General features: G+C 44.4%; 1 protein-coding gene across 1 annotated transcript in view; it reads left to right on the top strand.

Moving 5' to 3' along the window:
- Positions 1-26924, top strand: part of LOC137658693 (E3 ubiquitin-protein ligase RAD18-like) — a 297989-nt gene that overhangs the window by 60925 nt on the left and 210140 nt on the right. Inside the window, exons 3-5 of the mRNA XM_068393684.1 lie at positions 8500-8578; positions 23959-24091; positions 24217-24423. Coding sequence (XP_068249785.1) covers positions 8500-8578; positions 23959-24091; positions 24217-24423 — 419 coding nt within the window. The remainder of the gene's footprint in view (positions 1-8499; positions 8579-23958; positions 24092-24216; positions 24424-26924) is intronic.

Genomic DNA, 26924 nt, shown 5'->3' with positions numbered 1-26924 from the left:
ATGACTTATGGGGACGAGAGGCTTTAACCAACGAACAAACGTTCCCTCTATGGTATCGGGCGTGTCTAGCAAGATCGCCCCTACCATAAGACGAGCGAGGCTGTTTTTCTCCTCGTCGTCCGAAGGCTTCTCGCAAAAGAAATCTTGGAGCAAAGTTTCTAGACCCTTAAAGCGGAAGTCAGTCCATTCAGGACAGGTCCAGCGTCCTGGCTGTAGCCGTGGGGACAGCTCTTACCCTTTGCAGTCGTCGGAAGACGATTCGCTTATTAAACGCAAGTGTAACACGGGGTCCGAGGGTCGCGGTAAAGGCAATGTTTTGCCAACACAGACGTTACCGTCGTCTCGGCCCGTCCCGACTCCTGTTGATCCTAAATGGGTTGTCCTGCAGGACATGCAGACTAAGCTTGCCTCCCTTATGGAGAAGTATTACGTTGAGCAGGTTCACGATGAACCTTCGCTTTCGAGTCGCCGTTACACTAAACGAGACTCTTGCTGTCAGCCGCCCAAATGAGCATTTACTCGTCCGTTTGACGTTATGAAACGTGATGTCGGGAGTTTGTCACGTCAGTCACGTGACTTGGATCCTTACTCGCTGCAGTCCCGTGTTGACTTTCAGCCGCTACCGCAGCCTCGTGTTGACGTTCAGCCACTGCTGCAGTCTCGTGTTGACGTTCAGGACGCTCGCCAACCAGCTCAGTTGCCTTGTTTTGACGTTGAACGTCAAGCACCGCAGTCAAGAGTTGTTTTAACTGCTCTATCTAGGCAGTCAAGGCAGTCTCGACTTGACGTCGAGTGTCCTCCCGCACCTGTTGTTGTTGCTGGTCAGTCCTTTAAGCAGTTACATGACGTAGCGTCCTTGACTGCTACTGATGCTCCTTTGCGTGTGGACTCTGCTTGTCAAGCATTGCCACCACGGCAGGTCTCTCCCTTGCTTGAGACTCGGCAATTGTCGGACGAGGTTCCTTCAGATGAGGAAGTTGCTGATCCCCCTCCTACTGATATTCCCTTGGGGACTCTGTCAGACGGAGAGGAGCCTAAAGCTGCTCAGCCCTCTATGGACTTTAAATAAATCATGCTGATTTTTAAGGATCTTTGTCCGGACCATTTTGTAACTGCTGCTCCTCGTTCGCCTAAACGTCAGAGTTTACACTAGGCCTAGCTACTTCGAAGCCGTTGTTTTCTAAGCTAGTGCTCTCTCGCTCTTCTAAGAGAGCTTTACGTTTGCTAGGCGACTGGTTGATCACCAGGAGGAGTTTGGGGGAGACAGCCTTTGCTTTCCCTCCTTTTAAACTGGCTTATAGAGCGAGCGTCTGGTATGACACGGGAGAAGTTCTTTGCTTGGGAGTTCCTGCCTCTGCCCAGATAGACTTCTCAAGCCTCATAGACTCTCCCTGGCGCCTGGCCATGTGACGCTCCAAGATTTTATGGTCGGCTTCAGAGCTAGACCATCTCCTGTTAGGAGTTTTTTCGAGCATTTGAAGTTTTGCTGTACAATTATGTCATGCATAAACAAGGCTATCAGGGATGGCTCCAATGATCTGACAGCCACGTTCTCTGCAGGAACAAGACTATCAGGGATGGCTCCAATGATCTGGCAGCCACGTTCACTGCAGGAGTACGTAAGATGCAAGTGCGCTCAATGTGTTCTTTGTCAAGACAAACTTCACGATGAAGTCTACCAAGCTGTCTTGACAGCATTAATGGAAGGCGACTGGATGGTCTCTCTCGACCTTCAGGATGCATACTTCCACATCCCGATTCATCTAAGCTTTCAACTACATCTGAGGTTTGTGGACGGGAAAGTAATGTACCACTGTCGAGCACTGTACTCCGACCTCATTCCTGCTCCTCTTGTTTTTACAAGGCCCTTGCAAAATGTAGCAAGCTTTCTACATTTTTTGAGGATTCAGAGCCTTCTTTTATTTTGACGACTGACTAATCAGGGCGTTCGTCATTATTTCGCTGTCTGGAGAGCCTCTAATGGACATAAGACCTAACCAAGGAGCTAGGTCTCATAGTGAACGTAGAGAAGTCGTAACTTACACCCATCCCAGACTATTCTTTTTTTGGGAATGGAGATACAATGTTTGATTTTTCGACCCTTTTCGTCTCCCGCAAGAATGGAACAAGCTCTGTTAAAAGTCCTTCACTTGCAAGAGAAAAACAGTTGCTCTGTAAGAGTTTGAACTAGCCTCGTGGGAACTCTTTCATCGCTGGAGTAGTTTATCTCTCTGGGGAGACTCAACCTATGCCCTTTCCTATTTCACCTAAACATTGGAACAAGGAGAAGGGCTTAGTGAGTATCTCTTTCCCAATCTCCAACTCAGTCTAGACATGTCTGACTTGGTGGGACAGCAACATCAGACTTCGAGAAGGTCTTTCTCTTGCGATCAAGAACCCAAACCATGTGTTGTTTTCAGATGCAGCGGATTTGGGTTAGGGAGCTCCACTGGACAGTCTGGAAGGCTCGATTCTTTGATCCACGGATCAGAAGGAACTCCTTTTAAGGCAGTAACATCTCTCCTTTGGCGAGATTTGTGCAGAAATGAATGTCTTGGCGGACGGCCTCAGCAGAAGAGGACAAGTCTTCTCCATGGAGTGTACGTTGCATAAGACTGTGTGCGAGAAGCTATGGATGACATGGGGTCTACCCACCATAGATCTTTTTGCTACTCTCTCTGACAAAGAGGCTCTCGACTTACTGCTTTCCAGTTCCAGATCCAGAGGCAGCTCACATAGACGCTTTCCTGCTGGACTGGTCTCACCTGGACGTTTATGCCTTTCCACCTTTCAAGATCCTAGACAAGGTGCTGCAGGAGTTCACCTCTCACGAAGGGACCAGGTTGACATTGGTTGCTCCACTCTGGCCCGCGAGAGAGTGAGTAACAGAGGTACTTCAATGGCTGGTAGACGTTCCAAGGAGTCTACCTTTAAGGATGGATCTCTTACGGCAGCCACGTAAGGAGTCTTCATCAAAGCCTCCCCGCGCTTCGTCTGACTGCCTTCAGACTATCGAAAGACTCTCAAGAGCTAGAGGATTTTCGAAGGGGGCAGCCAGAACGATTGCGAGAGCTAGGAGAGCATCTACCATCAAGGTCTATCAGTCGAAGTGGGAAGTCTTTAGAGACTGGTGCAAGTCATCATCCATTTCCTCTTCCAGTACCTCTGTAGCCCAAATTGCAGACTTTCTCCTACATCTGAGAAATGTTCGCTCCCTCTCAGCGCCCACTATTAAGGGCTACAGGAGCATGTTGGCGTCTGTGTTCAGACATAGAGGCTTAGATCTGTCCAATAATCAAGATCTCCAAGATCTCCTTAAGTCCTTCGAGACCTCTAAGGAACGTCGTATGGCAACTCCTGGATGGAACTTAGACGTGGTCCTAAGGTTCCTAATGTCCGACAGGTTTGAGCCATTACATTCAGCCTCCCTGAAGGATCTCACCCTCAAGACGCTTTTCTTAGTGTGCTTGGCTTCGGCTAAAAGGGTCAGTGAGATCCATGCCTTCAGTAGGAACATCGGCTTTTCTACAGATAAAGCCACATGTTCACTTCAGCTTGGTTTTCTTGGCCAAAAATGAACTGCCTTCTCGTCCTTGGCCTAAGTCATTTGATATACCTTGCCTGTCAGAGATCGTAGGCAACGAGCTTGAAAGAGTGCTGTGTCCAGTTAGAGCTCTGAAGTTTTATTTAGCTCGGACTAAATCCTTACGAGGTGGATCTGAGGCTTTGTGGTGCTCAGTTAAGAAGCCTTCATTGCCTATGTCAAAGATTGCTTTGTCATATTTTATTAGATTTTTAATCCGAGAGGCTCATTCTCACTTGAGTGAAAAAGATCGTTGCTTGCTTAAGGTTAAGACGCACGAAGTAAGAGCTATAGCAACTTCTGTGGCCTTTAAGCAAAACAGATCTCTGCAAAGTATTATGGACACGACCGTTTGGAGAAGCAAGTCGGTATTCGCGTCATTTTACTTAAAAGATGTCCAGACTCTTTATGAGGACTGCTACACACTGGGTCCATTCGTTGCAGCGAGTGCAGTAGTGGATAAGGGTTCTACCACTACATTCCCTTAATTCCAATATCCTTTTAATCTTCTCTTGAAATGTTTTTAATTGGGTTGTACGGAAGGCTAAGAAGCCTTTCGCATCTTTTTTGATTTGGCGGGTGGTCAAATGTCATTTCTTGAGAGCGCCCAGATTAAGGATTTTGATGAGGTCCTGTTGTATGGGTTGTCGCCCTAGATACTTCAGCTCCTGGGAGTCTTTCAGCATCCTAAGAGGATGGCTGGGCTTCGTGAGGAAAGCGGACTAACAAGGCAGAGTAATCGTTAGAGTCAGCTTCCTTACCAGGTACCTATATTTATTTGGGTTTTGTTATGATATAACTGTCAAAAACTCTAAGCATATACACCGTAAACTGTATTAATACTGGTCTCTACCCACCACCATGGGTCTGAATCAGCTATTATATATTCACCGGCTAAGTTTAATATTTAAAAATGATATTTTGATTATAAAATAAATTTTTGAATATACTTACCCGGTGAATATATAAATTAAAGACCCCCCCTTCCTCCCCGATAGAGACACAGCGGGATGAGAAGAACTGGAGCTGTTTACATGTATATGCGGTATCTGGCCGATAGTTGGCGCTGGTGGGCACACCCGCTACCTTCATGGCGATCGCTCGCGAGTTTTTGAATTCTGTCGAGCCGTCGGAGACGTCAGCTATTATATATTCACCGGGTAAGTACAGTATATTAAAAAATTTATTTTATAATCAAAATATCATATTTCGAAGATTCGTGTTCCTAAAAACTACTTATCAGTGCAGAGCACTCTGTTTTGGACTGAGCACAGCTCCCTACGTTTTTTACCCGTGTGGTTGCCAACGTGGCTCGCTGGCTACATCTAAAGGGAGTACGGATATCTATGTACCTGGATGACTGGCTACTCGGAGCAAGGTCGCAAGAAAAGTGTCTGGAGGCTCTTCAAATTACAATGTCCTTGACGCAACAGTTAGGTCTGATGGTGAACCTGTCCAAATCTCAACTGAACCCTCGCAGAACTTCTTTTACCTGGGGATGAGAATTCACTCAGTGGTTTTTCGGGCTTTTCAGCCCCGAAACGCATTCTAGATTGCCTAGTAAAGGTGCGACACTTCCTAAACATACGGTCCTGCTCGGTGAGAGAATGGATGAGTCTCCTTGGTACCCTCTCATCGATCGAACAGTTCGTTTTCCCTTGGAAGACTTCATTTACGGCCTCTTCAATTTCATCTTGCAAAATTTTGGACGAGAGGTCAAAGTCTAGAAAAGTGGATTCCGATTCCTCTGGGGATCAGGAATCACTTGAGTGGGTGGGACGATCCCAACAAACTCCTGGAAGGCTTCGAATTTTATCAGAGGAACCCCGACCTAGTGTTGTATTCCGACGCCTCGGACATGAGGTGGGGTGCAACACTGGGGAAGGCCGAGATATCGGGTCTGTGGGAAGAGTCTCAGAGGGAATGGCACATAAACATCAAGGAGCTAGTGGCCATTCATCTAGCACTAATATACTTTCAGGAGGAAGTCCAAGGAAAATTAGTTCAGGTCAGCGTAGACAACACCTCAGCGTTGGTCTACATCAAGAAGCAGGGAGGCACTCGTTCAGACTCACTTTACGAGGGTGCGAGAGATCTACCACTGTGGGTGAAAGCGAGGGACATAACCCTGATAACTTGCTTCATAGAAAGGGAAAAGAATGTCAGGGCAGACCTTCTCAGCAGAGGAAGACTAGTTCCAACTACAGAGTGGACCCTTCATCACGAGGTGTGCACCAACCTTTGGTCATTTGTATACAGATGACAAAGAGGTTGCCAGTGTTTTGCTCTCCAGTCCCAGACCAGGAAGCAGCTGCAGTGGACGCTTTTCTCTTGGACTGGGGGGACCTAAACGTACGCTTTTCCTCCATTCAATATCCTGGACAGAGTCCTAAAAAAGTTCAGGGAATCGTACAATGCCCGCATGACCCTGATAGCTCCATTTTGGCCTATGAGACCTTGGGTTGCAGAAGTGATGGAGTGGCTGGTAGATACCCCCAGAACATTACCAAGTCGGAGCGATCTACTCAAACAGCCACACATAGAGAGGTACCATCAGAATCTCCTTGCTCTCAATCTGACTGCCTTTTGACTATCAAAAAGCTGGCAAGAGCGAAGGGCTTTTCAAGGGAAGCTGCACGAGCTATCGCTAGAGCTAGAAGGACATCCACTATTAGAGTTTACCAATCTAAGTGGGACGTATTTAGAGAATGGTGCAGGACTAACAAACTTTCCTCTACCAGTACCTCTATAGCCCAAATAGAAGACTTTCTGTTGCATTGGCAAACAAGAGAGAAGCTGGCTGTACCTACCATCAAGGGTTACCGCAGCATGCTAGCTTCCGTCTTTCGTCACAGACACATTGACGTTTAAGGTAACAAGGATCTCTCGGATCTCATTAGAACTTTTGAGACCGCTAAGAGAAAGGACAATCCAACCCCCTCTTGGAACCTGGACGTAGTCCTGGCCTTTTTGACCTCAAGTAGGTTTGAATCCCTTGACAAGGCTTCTTGGAAGGATCTTACCAAAAAGACTCTATTCCTAGTTGCATTGGCTATAGCCAAAAGAGTAGGAGAGTTACAAGCCATCAGCAAGAAGGTGGGCTTTAATGGAGACAATGCAGTTTGCTCCCTTCAGCTAACCTTTCTCGCCAAACACTAGAATCCTTATCGACCTTGGCCAAGATCTTTTACCATCCAAGGGCTATCTCACTTAGTTGGACGGGAGAAGGTGAGAGGCCTTTGTCCAGTGAGAGCTCTGAAATTTTATCTGCACGCATCCAAAAACCTGAGAGGACAAGCAGACAACCTCTGGTGCTCAGTTTAAAAAGCCCCTCTTTGCCTTTATCAAAGAATGCCCTGGCTTTTTTTATTAAGGATTTGATAGGGGGAAACTCACCAGAATTGTGAGATTAGAAGTTTCCCAATCCTTAAGGTAAACCACATGAGGTTAGAGCTGTAGCGACTTCTTTGGCTTACAAGCACATAAGTCAATGAAGTCAATTTTGGAAGCTACTTTCTGGCGAAGTAAATCAATCTTCGCAGACTGTTATCTTAAAGATACCCAGACCCAATATGAAGATTGTTGCTCCCTGGGTCCGTAGGGTACCTCCGGCGTCGTAGTTGGAGAGGGGTCTACTGCCTCTTCCCTACAACCTTTTTTTAATTATATACCCTTACCTTTTTTCTTGTACTTGTTTTCACAAATTGTCTGTGAAGGTTGTTGCAGCCTTCCACAGTCTGGGATGCAAGTCAAGTTAGTTTTTATGGTGTGTTTTTAGTTTTCGGTGTAGGTGGTCAGAATCATTGTCCATGGCTATGCCAGGGTAGCAAGGATGGAGGTCTAGCCACGCTAAGGTCGAGGACCTTGTGGCAGCCCCACAGAGACTTACAGCCCCCTGGGTGGATCGCTGAGTCTCTTAAGGAATGCAGGCAAATGAGGCAGGATAACTATGAAGCCAGCTTCCTTATCAGGTAAGAACCATATTATTGGTACAGTACTACTACTGTAATTTGAAGCCATTAATGATTATACGAATTCCCGACGGGATGAGGTTTCCTAACCCGCCACCAATGGTGTCAATCAGCTATATATATGTAACTACCAGGGAAATTACATATTTAAAAATGGTATTTTCATTTTAAAATAAATTTTTAAATATACTTACCTGATAGTTACATATATGAAAGGGCCCTCCCTTCTCCCCTCTGAAAACAGGGGCATGGAATTTCTGAGGAATGTTGGAAATGGTTCCATTACCTACTGAGAGATGGCGCTCAGGTATGACCACCTACTCACCTGGCGGTGATTGCCGCGAAATTTGAATTTCTGCCGTGCGTGCGACGAAACGCGGGATTAAGCTATATATATGTAACTACCAGGTAAGTATATTTAAAAATTTATTTTAAAATGAAAATACCATATTACAAAAAAATTAAAATACAGACATAGTAACTGGATAAAACTGAAGGAATTCACCAAGAATTTAAAATCCGACAACAGGGAGCACAGATATACTGCATAGAAAATTTTACCAAATGGAACTTAACAACCTAAGTGGTTGAACAGAGAAATAGCTAATGAAATAAGTAGAGACAGCAAACAAAATTCAAAGGGTCCACAGCCTTCATTTTATAAAATTTCTGAGCACAAGAAGTTAAGCCAAGAAGTAGATAAACTAGTTAGAAAGACTAAGGTCAATATAGAGAATAGAGTGGCTTCTGCTTGTAAAGAAAACCAAAAAGAATGTTTTGTGTATGTTAACAGTAGAAAAACAATAAAAAGCAACATTAGCCTATGAAGAGACTGAGGGAAATCTTATAACAAATGATTTGGAAAAAGCTGAATTGATGAATGTATATTTCACAACTGAATTTACTAGGGAAGAATCAATGATATTAATTTGACTTTATTTTCAGCGTCTGGATGAGTTACTGCGATGTGGTATCTGTTACGAATTAATGTCAACATCCATGGTGACTGTTTGCTCTCATAATTGTGAGTATGATGGTTTTGTTGTGTCAAAGCTAATTGCATGTAGTACAGGTATTCATACACACATAAACTTCATTGTTCTTACGCAAATACAAACCTGAGTCTTTTGGTATGAGAAGGATTCCAGCCAAGCTGGAAACCCTATCCACTCCCAAGTCAGCAAAACTAGCAACTTTTATTCCAGCCCGTAACGATTAATCAGTATACTCTTACTGCCTCTAGAAAATTATAAGTTTGGAATTAATTTGTATTTTTCCTAATTATACCAACCTATAGCTATTTATAGGGGTATTACAATCAGCGAAGCTGAAAGATGAGCCATTAAATTTTTAGCGAGTTTGTTAACCATCCACCTGCTAGTTAGCCGGCGTTAGAGGGTAGTAGCTACCCCTCTAACTCATACACCTGGGCTGTGAACCCCTCTTTGCTTGTAGGTAGGACTTCAAGGGGGATTGGTGCTGGTGGTCGCATTTGTATAAATAGCTATAGATTTGTATCATTAGGAAAAAAGCAAATTATTTCCAAATTTGTCATTTGTTCCATCATTAAATACAAACCACTGTTATTTATAGGGGCTAACTTACCGTTTAGGAGTGTGGAAATCCTGGCCAATCTGGCATTTCGGCTTTGACCCAGTCTTCTTCTTTGTCTGCATCTTTTCCCACTTTTTGGGAAAAGATGCAGACAGAAAAGAAGACTGGGTCTAAGCCGAAATGCCAGATTGGCAAGGATTTCCACAGCCATTTCGGCTTTGACCGAGTGATTCCCCTTTAGGTGTTCAGCACATAATAGGTGGAAACCCTTCACCTCACTAAAACCGTGCCATGCATGGTTTACGGCCTACACAAGCTGTGTGCTCGTGATTCTAGAAATGTGACTGCGAAGGTAAGAGTTCTTCTGAGTCATAGGAATCTTCAGAGGTCACCAAGACATACCCAATACCCTCCTCGATAGGGTATGAGGATGTAACAATATTGACACAATACCAGGTTACACAAGGGAGCAATGGTTTACCTGCAGTTGGTTGAGCTCAGCTTTGCTGAGGACCCAGGATGCTGATTTCCCCAAGAGAGGGGAAGATGAAGAAATGGAGCCAGGCATTCTTAATCATTCCTTGAGACTAATCCTTGGTAACCTTTGCCCTTAACCTCCTGCTACTTGTCCATCAAGGAGCTAGAGGTGTTAAACCAGTTGTTGTTCAGCCCCCACATGACCAGTGGAAAATGTTTCCATGGTCTTGTGGGTTACGCCTTGCAGGTAGTGGGCAGTGAAGGTCGTTTGACACTTCCACGCGCCCACTTCTAGAACCGGCGCTACAGAGAAGTTTCGTTTGAATGCCAGGGACGTACCAATGGCACTGATATCATGTGCTCTGGGTTGACGTATCATAGGAGGATCGGGATTCAGTGCCAGGCCAATGACCTTTGCAATCCAGGCAGAGATGGTGTTCTTCGTGATCCTCCTCTTGACCTTCCCCATGCTGACGAGGAGTGCTGGCACTTGGGGGCGAGCTGGTGATGTCCTTTTGAGGTAATACCTCAAACTCCTTACTGGGCATAGTAACAGTTGATCTGCGTCATCGGTTACAGAACGGAAACTTGTTATCCGGAAGGAATCAAATCTAGGATCCACTACCCCCGGATTTTGAGTCTTTGCAATAAACTAGGGGATGAATCTGAGGCTTATCTCTCCCCATCCCCTTGAATGGGCAATGTCATACGAAAGACCATGAAGTTCACTAATCCTTTTGGCCAAAGCCAATGTGAGTAGAAACACCGGCTTCATAGTGAGGGAGCGATCTGTGTTGCCTGGCGTGATGGTTTGTAAGGAGTACCCTTCGGGGACTGAAGGATCTGAATCATGTTCCATGAAGGATGTATCACTTCTATCTGGGAACAGGAAAGTTCATAACTTCGTATTAGGAGAGAAAGTTCTAGCGAAGAGGAAATATCTACTCCTTTCAGCTTAAGATGAGACTCAAGGCTGAGCGGTAACCTTTCACTGCTGAAACAGAGGGGAGCATTGCCTCCCTCAGGTGCACAAGGAGCTCTGCTATTGCTGGAATAGTGGCATCGAGGGGAGAGATACCCATCCCATGACTCCAGCCACAGAAGACATTCCACTTTGCTTGGTAGACTGAAGTTGATGATCTTTGCAGATGTCCAGCTATCCCCTTCGCAACTTGTTGCGAAAATCCTCTCTGAGTGAGGAGGTGCTGGATAGTCTCCAGGCGTGAAGTCTTAGATACGGCTTTGCTGAAATTGTTTGCATGGGGCTGTCTGAGTAGATCGTATTGTGGTGTGAGTTCTCATGGAAGCTCTGTCAGAAGCTGTAGAAGGTCCGAGAATCATTTTGCATGATGCCATGACGGAGCTGTTACGGTCATCGAGAGATTGACGGATGTTCTGGTCTTGTTGAGTACTCTTCTCATCAGACAGAATAGGGGAAAGGTGTAAACGTTGATATTGTCCCACCGTTGTTGGAATGCATCTTCCCAGGGAGCCTTGGGGTCGAGGAGCGGGGAGCAGTACAGTGGGAGCCTGAAATTCAAGGACGTTGTGAACAGGTCCACATTTAGGAACCCCAACAAAGTCAGGGCTTTGTTGGCTACTAGATGATTCAAAAGACCACGTGGAGTCCACTATCTGAGTCGCTCTGCTCAGATTGTGTGCGTGCACATTCCTCTTGTCCGTAATGAAGGTAGCTGATAGAGTCACCGAGTTGTCCTCTGCCCATCTCAGGACCTCCACTGCCAAATGGGATAGGGGCTGCGAAAAAGTACCGCCTTGTTTGTTGATGTAGGCCACTACTGTGGTTTTGTCACTCATCAATACCACCGAGTGGCTTGCCAGGAATTGTTAGAATTGTTGAAGGGTCAGAAAGGCAGCTTTCATCTCTCTAAAAGATTTGTGCTGGTACGTGCAGCATCTGGGCCCCCCACCCTTCTTTTGATGCATCTGAAAAGAGCATCAAGTCGGGGGGGGGAGGACGAGAAGGTCGACGCCCTTGAGCAGATTCTCGTCTGCCACCCACCACTCAATGTCCGTGGGTTTTTCCTGTTCCATAGGGACTAGAACGTCTGGGGAATCGATGAACAGATTCCAGCTGAACTTTAGCTGCAGTTGGAGAAATCATATCCTGGGGGGGGGGGGGGGGGCTATTGGGAACTAGATGGGCCAGGGATGATAGGTGCCCGAGGAGAGACAAACACCTCTGGGCAGGGAGTTCTCGTCTGAGAAATGGTCTGGCAACCTTCCTCAGCCTCACTACACTTGTCTAATGGGAAGACTTTCTGGAGATCAGTGTCTATTATCATACCTAAATAGGGCAGTTGTTGAGAGGAAATCGGAGAGGACTTCTTGTGATTTACCATGATCCCCAGATCTTGGCAAAGCCTCAGAAGTTTGTCTCCATGTTGAAGAAGGGTCGCCACCGAGTCCGCTAGAATCACCCAGTCATCCAAATAGCGTCAGAGATGGATGCCGATTTTGTGAGCCCAAGATGACACAAAGGCAAACAGTGTTTTGAAGACCTGAGGTTCTGTGGAAAGACTGAAGCATAGTACCTTGAACTGGTATTTCTTGCTGTCTAGTATGATTCTCAGATACTTCCTTGAAGACAGATGGATAGGGATGTGGAAGTATGTGTCCTTTAGGTCCAGTGTACACATGAAGTCTTGTGGTCTTACTGCTTGTCTGACTGTGTCTGCCATCTCCATGATGAACGGAGTTTGTCTGACAAACTTGTTCAGAGCTGAGAGGTCGATGACTGGTCTCAAGCCTCCAGATGCTTTCTAAAGAAAGATTCGACTGAAAAAGCCCGGGCAGTCGTCGAGGACCTTTTGGAGAGTGCCCTTCTCCAACATGATCTGGACTTCGGCCTGGAGGGCCAGCTCCCTTGCGTATCCCTTCGCATAGAAACTCAATGGAACTGGAGCCTTGGTCAGTGGAAGGAGAGATTGTGTGAATGGGACGTGATACCCTGAATGAATCACAGAGACTGCTCAGGGTTTGGCACTGAGCTACATCTACCTCTGCCAGCTGCAATGTTGTGGTTTGCGGACTGTGGCCAGATGTAGCACGCAGACTACCTAGTTTTCAAATAGCGACCCCTCTCCAACGTTCACTACACAAAAAGAAAAAAAATTGATGGAATGCCCATAGATCTGGGTAAAAAGTAAACAATCAAAAATGAACTGGACACTGGGCACCACCCCTTGATTTTATACTGGGCAAGGGGACCCAGCTAGAACTGTAATTGCCTAATATTATTCTAGAGTTTTACTGTCTCACTCATACTGGCATGCACAGAGTCCTATATAAATAGCTGCCGCATGCTTGCAAGGTAGGATATTTTTTTTATTTAAAGGTAATTGAACATTAGAAGAGGAAAAGAAATAATGTTATTAATGAAAGGCTGGAACATAAACTCCCTCTGGGAGGAAGTTTAATGAGAAAAGATTAACTAAAAAAAAATTTTTATTACCTAAATAAACAAAAGTAGGTTGACTGATACATGAACATTTAAAACTTCAATTCAAAATCTGTATTGCAACAGAAAGAGACTTGTGGCCCTCTACACTTTGGTCCTATACTAACTACACTAAAAAAAGATTTAAAAAAAATTAGTATCTCTCATGTTGGATGCTCATATGAATACAAATCATCAGGAACAGGTTACTCTGTAAGCCACTCACAAAAATTATAAAATACAAAATAAAAATCCTTCATTTACATACCCATCGGGTTGCAGATACAAAACCTATTCTGTAAGCCTTAACATCATGAAAAAGCCGCTTCGGTAAAGGTAGACACAAGGAAGCTTCAAGCTAAGGAGAACCCCGGCAACATTAGAAACCATGATCTACATACACAAACAGCAAGGTTGGACATTAACATCACTTATAGTTTGCCTCTGGCTGAAACTTATTAGTTTACCACCGCATACGTGGGCATAAACAGCAGTGCAAGAAATTCTGTGTCCTGTAGTAATCGATGACTATATCTCAGTGTTTGGGTTCAAAGGTCCTTTCTTAAAAAAAAAAAAAAATCAATGATTCTCTCAATAGAGACGTTGTTCCCATTCATCTTCCAATTGCCACCGAGAGAAAAATTTCCTCGAGGAAGACATTTGCAGTAGTATAAATTTTCCATCAATAAAAGACATGTAAAGGGATTTTGACGTAGGAAAAATATTTCTGGGCGAGGGACCTGTGCCGCCCAGTGAATAAGCTCCATTTAGCACTTATTCTTAGGTAATTTACTGCTAAATATACCAGAGAAAAAATGTAAAGGAGTGCTAGGTTAACTAGCTCGCTCACCTATTGGTGTCGGTATAAAATTGGGCATATAATCCAGAGGTCCCGCACTATTTAGATTCATCCACGACAGAAACCCCAATAGAGGAGAGCCGTTCAACCTCACTCGGTACTACTAACACTGCATCCGCTCAGAACCCAACTCCTTAGCACCCAAAGTTTGGGGACTCCAAGGGAGAGGAGCTGGGAGGGTTCACTGGACGGCACAGGTCCCTCGCCCAGAAATAGATTTTTCCTACGTCAAAATCCCTTTTCTGGGCTCGAACCTGTGCCGCCCAGTGAATCTATACAAGAGAAATGTCACCAAACTTGCAAAATAAAGGAAAAAACATAAGCGTAAGGGAAATACAGGATGCTTTAATCAGAGATGAGTACCAAAAAACAATTATAAGGGTATCTTAAATATGAACATAAATCCACTTGGTAGACAATTGACAAATAAGGTAGGTATAATAATGCCGTGAGTGATAATATATACAGATACTCAGGAGTTTTAAAAATTTACAAATATAATAACAGTATTCAGGTGCGAGACCAACGAATACAATAGGGTATAAATGAGGCAGGTAAGAGGGAGAGATAAAGAGACAAGGCATTAACCTGTGAGTTACCTGGGAGTAACTACGCTCCCTGCAGCTACTGTAGAAAATTTTAGGGCTTCCAAATGTTTAAGGTAGTGTTTCTTGAACACTGACGGTGATTTCCACCCTGTATACCTGGAAAGGTCCATAAAATTCATGTGGTGAAAAAAGTTCACCGAAGTAGCAACCGCTCTGATATCATGTGCAAGAGGAAAAGAGTCAGGGCTAGCTTGTTTAATAAAATACAAAATTTGTTGCCTGATCCCTTTAATAGTAATGGTACCGCCTTGTTCTCTAACGAATAGAGGCCCCGAGAGAGTTAGAGGAGGTCCGGGATAAATAAGACCTAAGAGTAGTAACAGGGCACAGAGACGGGTCTTGCGTGAGGGGAACAATTTTCCAGGAGGACCATCTGTTCTGAGGGTCTTCGTTCTTAGCCAAAAAGAATTTGTTAGGTGAAAGAAGGACCTCTCCCGAAGGCAGGAACTCAATATGACCCGGGTCTCTCGACAAGGCTGCCAGTTCAGAAATTCTTGCCCCGGAAGCCAAGCTCACCAGGAAAAGTGTTTTCCTGAGAAGGGGAATGTAATCGCAAGAACTGTTAAGGGTATCAGAAGCCAATTTGAGTACATCATTAAGGAACCAGGTCACCGGGGTAGGACGAGTAACCGGTTTCAGTCTGGCACAGGCTTTCGGAATTGAAGCTAACAAAGAGTCGGTTAAGTCTATGTTAAAACCCACTAGGAAGATCTTTTTCAAAGCAGATTTAATAGTGGTGATAGTATTGGCTGCCAGACCCGATTCTAATAAAGATCTAAAGAAAGTGACTGTAAGGTTCAAGTTCATACAGTTCACGTCTGAGTCTATCAAAAATTTTGCCAACTTTTTAACTGCAGAGTCATACTGGCGGATGGTGGAATCCCGTTTATCCGATTCTAGGAACAGGGTGTTTTGAGGATCAATATTGGCACCATGCATGGCCGCAAACTTCATAAAGTCCATAAAGTTAGGGCGCTCTGAATGTTTGAGAAAGCGTACACAACGCGTGTTTGTACTATCTGAGACAGAACCGGATTGGGTATCGGGTGAGGGTATAGTCTCAACTCTCGCAGGAGAGGATACCAGTTGCTCTTGGGCCAGTTGGGTGCGACCAAGGCTACTTGTCCCTTGAAGGATCTCAGCTTGTCTAGAACTTTCAGCAAAAGATTCACCGGGGGAAAAAGATAAATCTTTTCCCAGATGTCCCAATTCTGAGACATGGCGTCTGTGGCGTAAGCCTGAGGGTCTAGATTGGGAGCCACATATACTCTCAATTTGTGGTTGGACTCCGTGGCGAAGAGGTCCACTTGGAGACCGGGAACCTGAGAGAGAATCCACCGAAATGACTTTAGATCGAGTGACCATTCCGATTCTAGAGGGGAGGTCCGGGACAGGGCGTCTGCCACTACATTCCGGACTCCCGCCAGGTGGACAGCTGAAAGATGCCAACGGTTCAAGGCTGCTAGGGAGAATATGGCTACTAGAACATGGTTCAGAGGCCCTGACTTTGACCCGCCTCTGTTGAGGCAGCGGACCACCACTTCGCTGTCGAGGACCAGACGAAGGTGTTGTCTTTTGGGAAGAGCGAGACGTTTCAGGGTTAGAAGAACTGCCATGGCCTCCAGCACATTGATGTGAAATTGGCGGAACAAGGGGGACCAAAGACCTTGAACTTTCCTGAGCTGAGAATAGCCGCCCCAACCTGATAAGGATGCGTCCGTGTGAATGATTAACTTCGGAGGCGGAAATCGAAGGGGAACTGACTTTGACAGACTGTTTGCTCTTGTCCAAGGAAGAAGTCTTTCCCGTAGAATGGGAGGAAGGCGGACTTTCCTGTCCCGGAGCTTCTGGTTCGCCCTCGAACGCCAGACACGATTGATATCTTTCAATTTTGCCTTCAGAAGAAGATCCGTCACTGAGGCAAACTGAAGGGACCCCAGAATCCTCTCTTGGAGTCGTCTGGAACTTACTTTGTCTTTGAGAAAGCGTTTGGTGTTCCTTGCAATCTCTAACCTCTTGGGTTTGGGAAGACACAGAGTATGAGATATAAGATCCCATTGCAGGCCGAGCCATTGGAACTTCGATTTTGGAAGAAGACGGGACTTCTTGAAGTTGATCTGGAAGCCTAGAGATTGAAGATAATGGATGACTTTGTGAGTGGCTTTTAGGCAATTTTGGGAGGTGTCTGACCAAATGAGCCAGTCGTCCAGATAGGCTACTACTTGAATCCCTTGATTTCTGAGTTCCTGAACAGCGACTTCTGCTAACTTTGTGAAGATCCTTGGGGCGATGTTGAGCCCGAAAGGCATCACCTTGAAGGAATAACTTTTGTCCCCTAAGCGAAAGCCTAGATACGGACGGAAGTGTCTTGCTATCGGGACGTGATAATAGGCGTCTGTAAGATCGATAGAGGTGGTGACGGCCCCACGGGGAAGTAAGGTCTGCACCTGCGAGACGGTAAGCATTCGAAACTTGTCGCATTGAATGGACAAGTTGAGAAGGGATAGGTCTAGAATCACTCTTCTCTTGTCTGAATCCTTCTTCGGGACACTGAACAGCCGACCTTGAAACTTCAGGTGTTTTGTTTCTTGTATGGTGTTCTTTTGTAAAAGATCCTGGACAAATTCGACCAGGTCCGGAGTGGAATGTTGATGAAATTTGTTCGGAGGAGGAGGTCCTTGAATCCAACTCCACCCCAGTCCCTTGGAGATGATACTGAAAGCCCAGGGACTGAACCTCCATTTGTTGCGGAAGGCATAGAGCCTCCCCCCTACCTGCTGCACCTCAGTATTGGTTTGAGGAGTTGCCTCCACGTCCGCCTCGGAAGTTCTTTCCCCTGCGAAAGACTCTTCCCCTGCCTTTGTTCTGGTTAGAACCACGGTGGTAGCCTCTACCTCTACCATAACTCTGGGAAGAGCTATGAGCCTCATAAGACTGGTTAAAGGCAGGAGAAGTGGCGGAGGCACCGGAAAGCTGGCTCTTAGGGAGCAGAACGGTGACATAGTCGTCCGAAGGAGCCTGAGAGGTGGAAGGCTGTGCAGGGGCAACAGGAGATGGGGGAAGAGGCAGCCGGAAATTGGACGAACCACTCTGCTGTTGCCTGAACTGGGTGGAGGTATATGGACGGAGCTTCTTCCTACCCCGGGCTTGGTAATTTGCAGGGTCATATTTACGTTTAGGAGTCAAACCCCAACGGGCTTTAAGGCTCTGGTTGACTCTAGTGGCCTCCGCCAAGACTTCCTCTACAAGAACCTCAGGGAAGAGATTTGGACCCCAACAGGAGGACCGGATAAGCTTATTAGGTTCATGCCTAATAGTCGCCTCTGCCAGGACATGTTTGCGACACCTGCGTTTAGCAGTAGCGAAGTCATACAGGTCATAGTATAATGACTGCAACGTAGCCTTGTTGAGAGACTTAAAAATACTCTCAGTATCGTAAGTCAAGGCTATCGACTCCGTGGAAGTGGCCAAGTTCAGAGTACGGCCAACGCGTAGGCGGGAATCATACTCCTGTTTAATGAGGGATTCCGGGAGACGGGGAAGCCGCTCACTAAACATTACTGAAGCACAGTCTGCTGCTAGCTTGCCAGAGGTAAAGGTGGTATGGACGTTGTCCCAACACTCAATGCCTGAAGGAAGAAGGAGGGAGATTGGATCCACCTCTCGGATGGGAGGCAAGGGCTTCTCCTCCAGAGCATATTGGAAGGCAAGCTCTGCTACCTTATTGACACATGGAGTCACGGTGTTTTTGTCCATTAAGAACATTGTGAAGGAGCTCTTATAAGGCGTCAACATGGTGTTGGTGCAGCCGATGTCATTCAGGAATCTGGCCCACACAGATTGGGCTTGCTCTTTAGGGAAGATGACTGTCTCTTTGGGGACCTTGTCTAACCGAACCAAAGCTTCCTCGGTAAGCCTGGCATAACCATGAAATGGAAATGCCAGACCAGGAGGAAAGAATTCAAAGTCCTCTAGGGGACGAGTGCCAAGACCCTCCAAAGTTAACATTCCGTCTGAGAACGGGGAATGAAGAGCCATACGCCAAGGGTTATTCTTGGCAAACGGCGGGAGCTTAGAGGCATCCGGGATGAGAGAGCTTTGGACTCGCTCCAGAGCACCTTGCTCTAATGCCCCAAGTCTCTGACCGATGTTAGAGAACATCGTGTCCATCTTAGACTGCATCTCTGATACCAACTTAGCCTGCATCTCCGACACGATGCGAAGCATGGCTGATTCGGAAAGGCCCGGGCTAGCAGCAGGAGTGGCGGAATGAACTCCCGGGTCGCGAGACTTAGAGGAGGAGCCAGAAGCCTTAGATGACAGGTTTGTATTCTGCTTAGAACCATGAGAAGCCTTATGAGGCTTATGAGCTTTAGGTAAGGTTCTAGACTTATTCTTGGGGGGAACCGAGTGTGATCGTTGGGACGAATCACGGTCCCCAGAAAAACCATGAAAGGAAGAGCGATCAGATGAAGAAGAAAGAGAGGGGCTGAGGATAGGAATCTCAGCGCCGGAAACACCTGCCTCACTTACCACCCTACCTGTATCTGGATCATCCAATAACATGGGTTCCACGTCAAGGTTCATGGAGGCAACATTGTCTTCTAGATCTCCGGGGGCGTCCGACGGATCCTGCTCTGGATCAATGAACCCCGCTATGGTGGCATCAATGTGGGCAATGATGGGAGCTGCAACATGCCTAGCCACAGCGGCTGAAGACTTGGCGTTGGGGTAAATCAAGGAACAGTAGTCCTCGGAGAGGACGTACGGCCGCTTGGACTTCACGTTCCGGGCAAAACCACCAACCCACACTTTCAGTGTGGCCCGAGCCGCAGACTTTTGCTCCGGGGATGCCTGAAATAATAGTGGGAATTAAAAAGGGAAGACTCCCAGTGGTCCTTCAAGACCATAGATATCTTACTAAATAGTGTATGTATGCCAAAAAGGTAAGATAAAAAAGAAGGCAACATAGCCAACGGGACTCACCGAGTCAGATCCAAGGGTGGTAACGAGGTCAAAACAGACCACACAGTTATCCGGGTGCCATACCACGACATCCTCCAGCTGCACTCCGCAGAGGGCGTGAGACCGACAGACGGTATGGCTGCAGGGCTGATGTAGAACAGCTGCACAGGCCGTCGTCTGACAATGCACCATCTATAAAAAGAATAGTATATGAGAAACTGTAATTCTCTTAAGTAGGGGCGGGTCCGGAGGACCCGGGCCTAACATAAGCCTAACACAAGATTAGAGCTTAACTAATATTCTTAAGTAGGGGCGTGTCCGGAGGACCCGGGCCTAAACATAAGTCTAGCTTAAGACTAAAGTATAGCCATCCATTCCGGTCGAGCCGGGAGCATAAAAAAGGATGCAACAACAAGAAATTAAGACACATGGTGTCTGATTTCCCGGGGCAAGGCTAAGCCCCGGGCCGGGAAATAAAAGTATCCAAAACCAATTCGTATAGGAACTCCGGGATAGTGATCTGTCATATAATCATTATATATAATCATAGGAACTGTTATAAATCAATAGGGGGACGGAACTGTAGATAAGAACCGCCAACCGAACCCAGAGGGTTTCATATAACATAAACCAGTGTGATAAGTGAATATAAAATAGGGTGCACCGGGATCCAACTCTGTTGACCGGTGGCCAACCAGATTAGACAGAGACGAACCCGCCGGGACACCCGGAGGACAAAGTCCATAAACACTGAACTACCCCCTCTAAAAGGAGGGAAGGCAACGGTCCCCTAGGGGAGGGGGGGAGAGAGGCCTAGCCGCCCACCTAGTGAGAGGGGGAGCAAGGGGGAGGATCACGTGATACGGAGCAGCAGGGCTACCAACTGACGATCCCCAACCAGACAGATCAAACGGAGTAATAGCACAATATTCATTATAATAGTGATAGCGTTGATAATATAAAATAAACACATAAAAATTTTTTGGGCAAGGCATGCAACATAATAATTAAATCACAAAAGACACACCTGATGGCTTAAAAAAATAACATTGCCGCCTAGCAACGAAGGTCGGCAGCCATAACGATACGTAAATGATATCGGCCCAAAAAGTGAACCACGAGGGTTCTAAACGCTAAATAATGAATATCCACAATAACAAATAAAATTTAATAATAAAAATAATAAAAATAATACATATAGTAACACCGCGAGTGAAACTAAAAGCTCTCAAAACAGGAGTACCAACTGTAAGTGGAATCAAGCAAGATCGATATGAACGAAGAGAATAAACTCCTATAATTCAAATATTAAACGATCTAGGTTGCTCAAAACACAGCAAAACCAAGCTTGGTACTTAACTTAGACGGTGTCTCCTGGGAAACCGACGAAGAAGCCATAATCCAATGAAAATAAGTGGAAAAACGAGAGCACAACAAAAAAGCGGGTTACAACACAAGACGTGCTAAAAGGAGTTGGGTTCTGAGCGGATGCAGTGTTAGTAGTACCGATTGAGGTTGAACGGCTCTCCTCTATTGGGGTTTCTGTCGTGGATGAATCTAAATAGTGCGGGACCTCTGGATTATACGCCCAATTTTATACCGACACCAATAGGTGAGCGAGCTAGTTAACCTAGCACTCCTTTACATTTTTTCTCTGGTATATTTAGCAGTAAATTACCTAAGAATAAGTGCTAAATGGAGCTTATTCACTGGGCGGCACAGGTTCGAGCCCAGAAATAATGTCGTCTACAACACGCCTCTACTCTACTTTTCACTGAAAGGTTCACTTACTGTGTTTGCAGAGTCCTGGGTTAACAAACCCTTCTGTCTTTGTTTTTTCCGGGGACCTCAGGAAAGAAGAATGACACTAACGTTCAACGGCAAGAAACATGGCTAGAGTCCAAGTTTCCCAGCATAACAAGCTATTATCTTTGTTCGCCTCTACTTGACTAAGTCTTAACACTGTGTTTACTTCTGAACTGGCTTCATTCAATCTTATTAGAAATTTTAGCCTATGATCCCTGCTGATTGCAGGGCGCCGTTACTCTGTAAAAACAGAAATGGGTAATTACACCATGATGAATATGGACAAAGAGCATAATAAATTAAAGTACAATATACTAAAAATAATAATAGAACATTTAAAATAACAATACAATTTGAAATAATTTTTATTTTTCCTAGATAAACCTCTTTTTTTTCTCAGGGATGCAGGCATCCCCCCCCCTGGTGGACATGTGGGAGGATTGCCCATCCTAGCGGTTGCGCCTCATCCTCCCCCTTAGGATTCTTCTCTCCACGAGAGGACTTAAAAACCTTTCCTGTCCTATGTAGGAAGGGTTTCTTAGACACCTCTGTCGATGGGTTAGCTGGTGTTTTACCTCTTGGCAGTTTCTGCTGGTGTTTCTTCTGCGGAGGTAGTGGTCTAAGACGTCAAGGCCCTATAGAGGAGGGAGTCCTGGTTGGACATCTGCTGCCTCTTTACAGCCTGCTCAACGTCTTCCGGGTTGAACAAGGAAGAACCATCCAGAGAGGAATTCCTCAGTCTTGTTACTTCGTTTTGTGGGACTTAGCGGTGGAACCTTTCTGCTATCGAGTCCCTTTGCCTAAGGATGGTGTTTGCCCACAAATTCACAACTTGGTGAGCAAGGAACACAATGATTCGACATCCTGACTGCAGAAAGATTTCCATGGCCTTCTTGTAGCTCTCCTTGGACCAGTCTTTGGTCCTCATCAGGTGTCCTACTGACCCTAACCAGTGGTTCAGCCATAAAGTAGCGTGTATGGCATACTTTGCCACATTTTCCTAGTTCAGGATCTCCAACGCGGAGAACAAGACTTGCAGACCAGAGCCTCTCTCGAGATATCGTCTAGGTCAACTTCTCTAGAGAGTGGTGTAGAGGAAGTGCCGGAAGAGGCTCATCAAAGACCTCATAGTACCTCATCTGCTGTACAAAAGGCAGTGGGAGGAGTTTTAAGGATGAGCCTGCCCGGAGGGAGCTGTCAAAATTAGAGCACTAGGCATCATTGACGAGCCAGCTGAATGGATCGAAGATTGGCTAACAAACAAAAAACAGAGAGCTTTAATCAATGGAGAAGCTTCAGAGAGGGTAGCTGTTACAAAAAGAGTACCTTAAGGATCCATCCTTGGCCCATTGCTATATATATATCTGATCTACAGTAACAACATAGATTTAGGATTAACTAGTAGAATAGCCAAATTAGCCGACAATACTAAACTTTGCATAATTGCTGCGAACTCAGATGTAGAACCCTTAAGAGAGGATCTTTTGAAGCTAGTAGAATTGTCCAGGAAATGGCAAATGCTTCTCAAGTGTGGGGAATGTAAAGTCATGCACATAGGTTATAGTAAACCACAATCAGATTACTGTACTCACTGTTGGGTAATGGAATAGAATGTGTGGACCAGGAGGAAGATCATGGTATTATTACCAGCAAGGATTTGATGTTCACCAAACGTAGCATAAAAGCTGAAAAGAAACCACATAAAGAGACAATTCAAATACAGAAACAAAGACACTTTACCAAAGCTGTACACATCATTAGTAAGACCCCATCTAGAATACAGAGTCCAATTCTGGGCTCCAAGTATTCAGAAGGATATAGATAGACTGGAAGCAGTACAAACTAGGGCCACCAAACTAGTTCCAACACTAAGGCAGTTTGGATACAGATGGAGAATTGAACATTTGAACTTATTTGATCGACAAGCTCAACGACTTAAGGCACAGTTAATAGAGGCAACACTGTAATTGAGTGTAAGAATATGTTAGAAGTTCACGTTGACAAAGAATGTTTTATGATGACAAAACCATAGATAAGAATTTCAGAATATTTGTTAGCATCCTTGATAATTGGGCAGTGGTTGATAATTCTTAGCCCCATTTATAGCTTTTAATAAATGTTCCAGTTTTTCTTCTAAATTATATCAAAGATATTGTGATAGTAAAGCTAAACTAGAAAATACAGGAGAAAGTATCTACTGTAATTAGGAAAATAATGAAGTGATATAGTATATTGATTTCTTCCTATTTAACAAATTTTACTGCAGGTTATACAAAGGTCAGTAGAAAAGGGCAAATTTGACCAAATGTTGTGAAGATGTATAGTCAATTCAATACTGGAATTTATAAGAATTCAGTGTTGTGTCTTCATATACTTAACTTGAGTATCTTTGTGGTTTACTTATGGATAGCCCTGATTGTTAGTGTATACAACAAGCTGTTTCTGTAGATATTAGTGAATTGGATATGTTTTTTTATATACTTTCTAGTGAGATATATAATCGTAATAAATTTAAATAAAAAGTGAAGGTTTTAGGAGAAATACTAAAATATTTGAGTCGTCTGGATTCATTTTGAAACCTTAAAATTTTAAGCATTCGTTAGTCATGTTTTTATTAACCACCATTGATCATTGCTTCATCCCTAAATGTTTCCAATAAGTTCCTTGTGTTTCAGTTTGTTCTATATGCATACGTCAGTATTTAGGCTATAAGACACAGTGCCCAGCCTGCTTTCAGGAGACTACAGGCCAGCAACTACGTAACAATAGGCTTCTTGATGAGATTATAGGGCTTTTTCCTGGTTTGAGGTAAGTTTTTTTTTGTGTTAGACAAAAATTTCCATATGCAATATTCATCTTTTGAGTTACAGTATTTACAGTAGTTATTAAATTAAGGAAGTCATCATATTTTATGCTTACACGATTCGTTTCAGGGACAAGACAGCACGTCATTGTCAATCAATAAAAGGGAATACAATATCAGCTTACCTCTTGAAAGATGAGGACAGTAATGACAGCAATGGACCTGCCAGTTCCGATGTTAATTTGATGTCCCCTGACGTCAGAAATAAAGCAAAGAAAGATGTTTTTATGACCCCAACACAGGCATCATCATGTAATGAATTACTTCAGACTCCAAGGTAATTGCATTTTCAAATTTGATAGCTTATCTTGTTTCCTTTGTGGTTGAGTGGATGTAATGTTGATCTCCAAAATCACAGGTTGTCTGTTCTAATCTCCAAAGAGGTTTGTCTTTTAATCCGTTGCCTATAGTGGAACCGTGAAATTACAGTAGTGAGAAGCCGAAAAACCATCATTATCTGTCCAGACACCAGGAGATGGGATGGCACTAGAGGTAGCAGAATACTTGCATGTCAGTGTGAAAGAAATTGAAAACTTATTGATTATTATTATAATTATTATTATTATTATTATTATTATTATTATTATTATTATTATTATTATTATTATTATTACTACTAGCTATGCTGCAACCCTAATTGGAAAAATAGGATGCTATAAGCCCAAGGGCTCCAACAAGAAAAAATTACAGTGTCAGGAAAGGAAATATGTAGATGAATAAAATATATGAAAAGTAACGAATATAGAATATCTTAAGATCAGTAACAATGTCAAAATAGACCTGTCATATATAAGCTATGAAGAGAAATTTCTGCCAGCCTGTTCAGAATAAAAATATTCACGACAAGTTTGAACTTCTGAATTTTGTGCCATGAGCATGACTGATGTCGGAATACTTATTACAAGACTAGGGAACATTAATGTTGATATTGTAGAATTATTAAATGAAGTAGAGCAGTGATGACACCTAGCCTGTATGCTCACTGTTTTGAGGAAAGAAAGATGGCAAAAGTTCCTTCAGAACTTGTAAAGGCCTTCTGTTGTCTCAGTGAAGATTCAAGAATGGGGATAGGAATTTTTCCGTCCCCTTTGTTAGCTACTATTAGGTAGCAATAGACATAGTATCAATTTTTGCAATGAACAGAATTACCTTATTGATTGTATGTCATTTATGCTAAAATGAGTCAGTTCATATTAATGGGGATAAGTTAAGTCTCTTGGAGTAGATTAACATCCACCATTCACACAAAACCAGGTTTCATTCCTTTTGAGTTGAGTTTTGTGTTATCAAGGATACGTTTTTCCCATAAGTGGTAATAAATGTATCAACTTGTGGTTCTGGTGTAAACACATGTTTGTTGCTTATCAGCACCACTTGGGTGGTAGTTCTACAAACTAATGGCAGTTATATGTGTCACCTACCAGTGAGAGCCCATAACTTTCTTCTTTTAGATCAAGTAATGTTTAGGAATTTCAAGCAGATGCGCAATGGGCTAAGTAATGTAAAGCTCATGAGGGCTACAAGTTTGTTAATTTGGACTTCTATGATGTGTTGTCAACTGCAGATAATTTTACGTAGAACGGAAGATTGTATAGGTATAGATATTAACATAGATTTGAGGTGTATTATTTTGATTCTTTTCACTTTAATGTTTAGTATAGAAAAACATTTATGTAGAATATATACATGGTGGAATGAAGGAGTGAAGGTAAAAGTGGAAGAGAAAAAGAGGACTTTTGAAAAATGGCTGCAGAGTAATAGTGTAGAGAAGTATGAAAGATATAGAGAGAAAAATGTGGAAGTAAAGCTCAAGGTAAGTGAGGCAAAGAGGGCAGCTGACCTGAGATGGGGTCAGGGAGGGAATCATTCATATGAAGAGAATAAGAAGAAGTTTTGGAAAGAAGTGAAGAGAGTAAGGAAGACTGGTTCAAGAATTAAAGAGACGGTGAAAGATAGAAAGGGAGGGTTGTTAAAAGGAGAGGAGGCAAGGAAAAGGTGGGCGGAATATTTTGAAAGTTTACTGAATGTTGAGGATAATAGGGAGGCAGATATAATTTCTGTTGCAGGTGTTGAGGTGCCGATGATGGGAGAGGAGAATGAGAAAGAGATTACAAGAGAGGAAGTGAGGAGAGCACTAGATGAAATGAAAGTAGGAAAAGCATCTGGTATGGATGGTGTGAGAGCTGAGATGTTGAAGGAAGGGGTGTGACTGTACTTGAATGGTTGGTGAGATTGTTTATATGCCTTTGTTCCGTAACCGAAATACAAACCACGCTATTTACAGAGGGTTTACCTTTTAGCGCAGCTGAAATGACGAGCCAATAGTTTTAACGAGGGTTAATTACCCCCGCGCTAGTTAGCGGGGGGTGGGGAAGGGTAGCTTGCTACCCCTCCCCCCTCCACACTCCGGTGACTTGCTTCACTTCACTTTTGGCTCGGCGGTGATCAGACGTGTCTGCTCATCGCCCTCGTGACAGCCTTTAATTTTCTGCTTTTTCTTTTCAGTGTGTGTGTTGGTTGGAAGTTGACCTTCAGTTATTTCTTCTATATTATTTACGATGCGTACATGCCCTAGAATTGCCGGTCGTCCTTGTGGGACTTTCATGTCGGACGTGAATACGGATCCGCACACCCTCTGCCCTCAATGTCGGGGCCGACGGTGTGACCAGGAGAACATATGCCGTGAGTGCAGGGAGTGGTCTGCCTCCCAGTGGGAGAGGTTTGGCCGTCGGCGTAAGAAGAAGTCCAAGAGAGACCGTTCTCCTCCGGGGTTAGCCT

This window comes from Palaemon carinicauda, chromosome 19, assembly GCF_036898095.1.
Source record: "Palaemon carinicauda isolate YSFRI2023 chromosome 19, ASM3689809v2, whole genome shotgun sequence".
NCBI lineage: Eukaryota > Metazoa > Arthropoda > Malacostraca > Decapoda > Palaemonidae > Palaemon > Palaemon carinicauda.
The sequence above is the reverse complement of the archived record's forward strand: the minus strand, read 5'-3'. Positions and strand labels throughout refer to the sequence as shown.